The 8,092-nt window shown below is 33.0% G+C and overlaps 1 protein-coding gene across 1 annotated transcript in view; it reads right to left on the minus strand.

Moving 5' to 3' along the window:
* GLRA2 (glycine receptor alpha 2) overlaps positions 1-3,613 on the minus strand; it is a 346,612-nt gene extending 342,999 nt beyond the window's left edge. The window contains exons 1-2 of the mRNA XM_051984495.1: positions 3,003-3,613; positions 728-861 (exon numbers count right to left, since the gene is read on the minus strand). Of these exons, the coding sequence (XP_051840455.1) occupies positions 728-861; positions 3,003-3,070 (202 nt within the window). The 5' untranslated portion in view covers positions 3,071-3,613. The remainder of the gene's footprint in view (positions 1-727; positions 862-3,002) is intronic.
* Positions 3,614-8,092: the final 4,479 nt, after the last annotated feature.

Here is an 8,092-nt window from a genome sequence, read left to right on the forward strand (position 1 = left end):
TCATTGTTGTTAAAACTAGAAATTTGTGTGACTAGAAATATATGTGACTATGATTTATTTATATAATTATATGTGCATGTGTAGAAATATACATAAATACATATGGAGAGAGAGAGAAAGAAAAAGAGAGAGGGAGAAAAAGAGAGAAAGAGAGATAGAGAGAGAAGAGAGAGAAGAGAGAGAGAGAGAGAGAGAGAGAGAGAGAGAGAGAGAGAGAAAGAGAGAGAGAGAGAGAGAGAGAACATTTGTAGTCACTGTTGGTAAACCTAAAAATTTTAGAGACAAAAGTATGAAGGGGAGATGGTTTGTTTGTGGGATTCTATAGTTACTTGGAATTTAGAATTTTCAAATTATTTTGATTGGTGTAGCCATTAAGTACTTACCAATTCAAAATGTTTGCAAGGATTCTATTATGTATTTATGATGTAAGTATTCATAAGTCCATTTTTATTACATTCTTATTTGAAAAGAAAAACCCAGAAAATAGAGAAATGATTTCTGACATGTTTCTAAAAAATTGCTAGCAAATACAAATGAGTTTTCAGAAGTATCAAGGAAGAAGAGTCAATTCTGAGTTGATTCCTTAAGAATTTGAAATATTACCACTACAAAAGTCTATCATGTGATGCCAACCCTACTCAGGAAAATTTTCCTAGTTAGAAACCCTGAAAAATATCTACTTTTAAAGACTTCCAAAACATTCATCATAAAATTAAAAAGACTTTACCTTTAAAATTTGGTCTGATTCTTGCATCATATCCTGATGTCCTTCCCATTAATTTATCCAAAAAATCTGAAGGAGACATGGACTGTGAAGGGGGTTTTCCAGACCTGGAATCATGGTCTTTGCAGAAAGCCGCCCTAGATAGATAATTAACTCCATCAGTGATTCAGCTATCATCGAGGTTAGAAAAACACATTGAAGACATATATATTTGGAGTGCAAAGGAAAGATTTCTCCAGTTTTAAGAAAAATACTTGATGCATTACAGAAACTCAAATAGAAAAGTTCAAACTTTTTTCAATAACATCTGAACTTGAATATACTCTAAAGCTAACTTCAAGCAAAGAAAAATGCAAAGCATTAAATATTCCCCAAAATCTCAAACTTCAGCTATCAAGAGAAGGAGATGACATGTTTACATGGTTCACACTATGGTTCATGCTATTCATATGGTAGGTACTGGCAAACAGAGTGATTCATCACACCCTAATGGCAATGCTGACTTTCATCATACTCTTCTGTTAACATCATGTTTCAATAAATTTAAGCTTATATGTGTTTACGCATTTCATCTCTAAGTGAAAAAAAACTCATTTCATATTAGTGAAAAGTATTGCATACAACCAGAAAACACTGAAAAAAATCACTAATCTACTTAATTCTCAATTATTAGTTTCCTTTCTAATTATGTATCAATTATTATTTTCAGAACAATCACTAACTAAAAGGTACTATCTGGAATTTAAGTTTTTTTGAAAATTATATCAGCAATGATATAATGCAATCCTATTATTTTTATCAACTCTTTTTTATAGCTCAGCACAAATTAGAGGTTCTCAGCTGAAGTTTTTTTTTCCTCTAAAGTTGGTTCACTCATCATGTCTTTGAAATAATAGTAAAGTACAAGTTAAATTGAAAAATTCTCCAACTATTATTCCCTAATTAAAGTAATTAAGGGTTCATGAAAAGAACAGATTTGGTTTTAAGGGAGATGAATCCTATTGCAAATTATATTGACTCCAACTGGAATCCAACAATTCTTTCCTAAAGTATGAATTGTATTTTCTGTGTACTTTTAATAGTACTTTTCATTAACTCTTTCTAATCCTGCCAATTCACTAGAAACCACATTATTTTCAGTTTTTTTTTTTAAAACAAGTGGTATTAATTACAAATGCTAAGATACTATTATGGCCATTAATAGGCTTAAAATTGCTGTAATAAAACCATCTAGAAACATATAGAGGTGTGTATGTAGAATGAAATAGCTGATGACGATGTTAAAATGTGGCCTACTCCCACCCCCTTCTTTTGTAGTGAGAAGTGTAACCCTGATGAGGGCATAGTAGATTTTGCCAGTACTCATGATGTTATTGCTACACTCTTGTCTTCAGTTCCATGAACATTGATACAAAAGCCTTCTTACTGAATGAAAATTAAATGTAAAATAGTACACTTTGAGGTGTAAGCATTTCTTACTGGAAAACTTCCTCCAACCCCACCATATCTCTTGTTGTCATGATCTGAATGACTTTTTCACTTACTGGGAATAACCTAACACGTTGATGTTCCACTTGATTTGACAACTTGTAAATTATGTAGTAATAATAAATAAGTAAATTATAACATCACCCTTATTATAATCATACTTATTTCCATTTTATACAAAAACATACACAAATATTAATAGTAATATCTATAAACAATTCATCTTGGAATTATATTTGAAGGAAAAAGTAGATTAGGCTGGAAGGATATAGGATATCTTTTCCCTTTGTTTGGGGTTTTAAGAAAATTCCTCAATAGTGCTTCTTATAAATGAGCTTGAGACTGTTGAGATTTTATAGGGACCCCAGATTGCCTGGGGTTGATGGAAGCATTTCTTTTCCCTTTGTTAACTGTAACAGTCATCCTTAGTTAATAGATTAATTCATTTTTCTAACTTGGAAAAATCATTCAGCCAACCTTCTAAACAACTTCCAACACTATAGGAAAGAAAAAAAAAACATGGAAAATTAAAAACAGAGATTATATTGATATTATATTTGTGTGTGCTAAAATCTAATGAGTAAGAAGATGAATTAAAAAAAAACTTGGGTTTTTTAATATTTTGCCAAAAAGGAAGCTCTTTCAATGAATAAAAGCAATCTAATTCTCCCCCATACAATTAAAAATGAAATGGGTTCAGACAATGCAAAAGAGATTTCTGTGACATTTTCCCTTTTATTCAGTTCCATGTCTTTTAGTAAATATTAGCATGCAAAGTCGTATCACCTACCTGAAGTGGTTTGTCTCTAAGAAAAATGCAAACAAGGCTGTCAAAATGTTCACTAGCTGCCGGTTCATTCCTGTTTCCTGTGAAGATTGTGGAAAATATCCCAGAAATGATGCCAGAATGAAGCTAGAAGAAAGTACTTTTATTGCCCAGATTCAAAATCTGTCAATAATCTAATTTCCTTGAAAACCAAAAAGAGATATGGATTTGTATAGTTTGGGGAGAAAAAATAAAAAGTGCCAGTCCTGGGAATCATGGTCAGGTCAAACCGAGGCTCACTACCATCAGCCGACAAACAAGAGAAAAAGCATCAGAACTGGTGAATCCCCCAACTGCTTTTCACTAAATAATAAAAACGCTGCTACCTTAAGCGCATCACCATGCAAAAGGGAATGGTGACAATGCCATGCTGGAAGTCTGGCTGATGAAGCTTTGATTTTGTTCTTTTTCTATTTGGTAAAATACTGTCCCTAAAAAAAAGCTTTTCTTTATGAAAGGAGTTGTAAATGAAGGCAAAGAAGGGACAGTGTGTTTTGGGGTGGGGAAAGTGGGAAAAATTGCTATGCTCCTGTGCAGGAATGAGAGCGATAGAAAGAGACAGGGACGTGATCTTACCCAGCCTATAAATTTCAGCACTTGGACAGCTCCAAGCGCTGTAGTGCGCATGTTTCCTTCTTCAGTCTTGTTGGGGCGGGGGACAGGGAGAAGCATTTAACAGAGAACGTGACTAGAGTCCAGACCCTAGTAAAGAGTGGTCCGACAGCAAGCAGTGGGTATGCTAAATAGGTTCTTTGACGAAAAAAAGGGAGCAAAGATTGAAGAGGGAAGAATAGGGAGATTATTTAGGTTCATAATGAGTCTGGGGGCTATGGGCAGAGTGGAATTTGAGCTAAAATATAAATGAAAAAGATGTGAAGAGAATGGGGGAAGGGATATAAGGACATTTTAAGTAGGGAGAAACAAATCTAGAGTTCTTAAAGTTTAAGAAGCAGAGCTGGAATTTTTCACTCACGTAGTGAAAAGGGACTGAGATTGTGGGAGAATGGTCTCGTGGATGCAAGCGAAGACAGCAAGGTGAACACAAATTTAAGAATTTTCCATTCAGACATGGTCCAGGGGATCCATACATTAATTTGGATTCCATTCTTATCTCTATAGTATTGCAAAAATACTTCCCCTTGTGTTCAACCTCTTGTTTTCAGAGGTAACACTGTCCTAAGATATTCAAGGTATCCCCTGAAATCCCTCTTCTAACTGAACTCCACCCTTACCATATTGTCACAGTAGTGTCTTTCCTTTAAGAGGAACTCAAATTCTTTGGTAATGTTCTTTACTACTCCACTAGTTTATATGAAAGAACAAAAGACCAGAAGGGGGCAGTAGCAACCTGTTTCTGTTCTTGCTGAAGGTGATAGGCTAGGACTATTTGAAAAAAAGAGAGGAGTACTAATGGAGGGTAAGTATTAATTTTAAAAGGTTTCATTTTAGGAAACTTGCTTCCAAATATTTTATTGGTCTCATTCAAACTCAGAAAGGAAGAATGGAGGGCTTCATGGGAAAATGAATATGAAATGTAAATCTAACTAAAATTACTTTGTATATAAAGGATTAAAATTACCCTCAATATACTATAGTAACTCTTGTTAAAAAGGGGTACAATATAGTTCTCTAAAGAGATATAGATTTCAAAGTAAGCTACATATGCATATCCACATATATGTTTATGTTTTGAGAGAGAGAGAAAGAGATAGAGGAAGGGAGAGGAAAAAAGAGAGGAAGGGAGGGAGGGAGAGAGAGGTTTAAATTAAACATACACAAACATGCACAGACAAATACGCAAGGAAAAACCTGATTTTTCCTCAGTAAAACATAGGCAGGATTCCACTTTACAAAGGAAATAACAAAGGAAACATCCCCAAAATACATTACTTACTTAACAGACAGGTGTTCCTTGAATGCACTTTGAATCTTTGCAGACCAGAAAAAATAACCAATAATGGGGGCAAGAGCTGTATGATATAAAAGGAAACATTCATGGTATATAGGTTTACATATCCTAGTCCCACGCCTCATCTTTTGTTAATGCAAACCATAGTAAATTTATCCCATAGTTATGGTCCCTAAGTAAAATCAATGCTTAGAAATAAATTATATTAATTGATATTGCCTAAAATCATATATGAGAAAAAGTTCCCTTTTCACTTGCCTTAAAATTTTATATAGAGAAGACTCTAGGTAGATGCCATCCTTTTGTGCCATATTTTCACCTCTACCATTCTGAGCCTAGTCTAAGCAAATTTCAACAAGGTCAGTCATAGTAATTCTCCCATTCAGATGCTCATGCTTGATATATTTCTAAGAAGGAAGAAAAATGTATCTCATCAACTATCTCATACCAATAGTAAATATTATCATGTATACTTGGGAAAGATCCCTATCAGGTAGAGATAATATCTTACATTTTAATTCAATTTATCAAGTGTTTTATTAGTCACTTCCTTTATGCCAAGAATCATGTTAAGTCCTAGGGAAACATGATATCTCTTCTCCCAAAGTAACTAATATTCTATGATGCTGATTCTAATATCACATATCACACAACTATAGAAGATCTACCTTTAAAATAATTCACTCAAGTTATAGCATTGAATCTGCACTGCATGGGACCAAGGGATCCATGATTTGGAACTAAAAACTTCTAATGTATGAAACCAACAGATAATGTGATAAAATGGAAAGGATGTTGGAAGTAGAATTAGGAAATCTAGATTAAATCTTGGTTCTAGGATTTACTAATTCTGTAATAATTGTGTCATTATCTACACTAATTGTGTGATTATCTAATCTTTCTGAATCTCAGTTTTTTCATGTATAAATAGAAATAATAGTAGTTGTACTACCATGGTGTTAGCGATTTTTTGAGTAAAGTGTTTTGTAAATAAAATGTTATAGACATTTATAACTATTTTGACCCTTTGCAGAATTATGATTGAATGACTGAATGAATAAAATCCGGAGACATCTTGTTTCCTGAGCATTGCCAGATGCCAAATTGAAATGGTTTGCTTAAATATGAAAAGATTTGGGTCTCTTAATGACTGTTTATCTTTTAAGTTATTAAATTACTTTAGACTATTTACCTGGCATTTTCATATTTCATTCTTTTAATTCTTGAGGAAGATATACAATATTTTCATAAATCTTTGATCACATTCCTTCTAACAGTGCAGATCAGAACCCCTCAATGTTTTCTCAGGCACTCCTACTATATTTTCTCCAGTAAATCTCCATAAGCATATATTTAATATACTTAGGAATTTAATTTCCTCATATTGTGGGTTATAAACTACTTAAATTTCTTGTTCCTATATTTGTCTGAATATATCTTTTACATTGCTTTTTCTAAAAAAAAAATACTTCATTAGTAATATGCTAGAGACTATACATCTCTTTTGTTTTTTGGGTAATATGTAACTTGAGTTCTTCTGAAACTAGTATTCCATGAATCATAGTCACTTGGCATTACTAAAAAGAATAGTGATGTTCAAAAAGATGGCCTTTTTCTCTTTTCTTTTAAAAATTTATTATTTATTTAGGTAGCTATGCTGTATTTAGAAAGATCATCCTTTGGGAATTCAAATCCAGCTTCAAATTCACTTACTAGCTGTTTGACCCTAGGAAGTCTTTTAACCCTGTTTGCTTCTATTTTCTTATTTGTAAAATTATATGAAAAGGAAATAGCAAATCACTTTAGTAAATTTGCCAAGAAAAAAACTCAAATGGGGTAAGAAAGAATTGAATATGACTAATGGACTAAACAAGGACAATGATTATTTATTTATTTTTAACAATTTTTTTTTCCATTTTAAATTTTGAGTTCTAATTCTCTACCTCCCTGTTATTGCTCTCCATACACTGAAAAGGCAAATAATATAATATAATTCGTGCATGTGGAATAATGCAAAATATATATTTCCACATTAGCTGTATCACCAAAATAAAGAAACAGAGAGAAAATAAGATTCTAATTTACACTCAGAATTCATTAGTTCTCTCTCTGGATTTGGACAACATTTTTTTCATCATGAGTCCTTTAGAACTGTTTTGTATCATTACATTGATCAGAGTGGCCAAGTCTTTCACAGTTGATCATCATTACAACCTTGCTCCTGTAGTGCACAATAATTTCCTGATTCTTTTCAATGCATTTTGTATTGGTTCATATATATGTTGCTTTTTTTTTTTTCCTGAAACTACTCCTGTCATCATTTCTTAGAGCACAATAGTACTCCATCACAATCATATGCCACAACTCATTCAATCATTACTCAATTGATGAATATCTTCTCAATTTTTAATTCTTTGCCACATAAAAAGAACTGCTCTAAAGATTTTTGCACACATATTTCATTTTCCTTTTTCTTTGATCTATTTGGAGTGGACCTAGCAGTGGTATTTCTGAATCAAAGGGTGTGCCCAATTTGATAGTCCTTTGAGCATAGTTCCAGATTTTTCTCCAGAATAGTTGGACTAGTTCACTACTTTACCAATAGTTTCTTAATACATTTTTCTTTCTGCCATCCCTGCAGCATTTTTCACTTGGGTGGTACTTCAGATTTGTTTTATTTGCATTTTTCTGACCAATAGTGATTTAGGAATTTTTTGCATATTAGTATAGTTTTGATTTCTTCTTCTTAAAAAATGACTATATCCTTTGACTAATTGACCTAGAACTGTTTATGAGCAATGGAGGTGCCAATCTATGCTAACTACACCCAATACCAGCAAAGGGTCCCCCATACTATATTTCTGACCATTATCATCTCTGGATTGAGAGCTTCTAAAAGTACTTTTGCTGCTATTGTGGCTGTCTCTAAGACTCATAACAGGTGCTCCTACCATTCTCCACAGCTAATACACCCATTCTGGTGTTACAGATGTCTCTTTTGGACCTGTTAAAATATTTTAAGCTGGAAAAACATCTTCATTTGACCTTTTGTGGTTTCTGCCTTTCTAAAATATTAATTGAGGTGTTATTTTAAAGGTATTTCAAGGGGAATGTTGGGAGAGTTCTTCTGTTTTTCAGACTCTAC

This window comes from Antechinus flavipes, chromosome 3, assembly GCF_016432865.1.
Source record: "Antechinus flavipes isolate AdamAnt ecotype Samford, QLD, Australia chromosome 3, AdamAnt_v2, whole genome shotgun sequence".
NCBI lineage: Eukaryota > Metazoa > Chordata > Mammalia > Dasyuromorphia > Dasyuridae > Antechinus > Antechinus flavipes.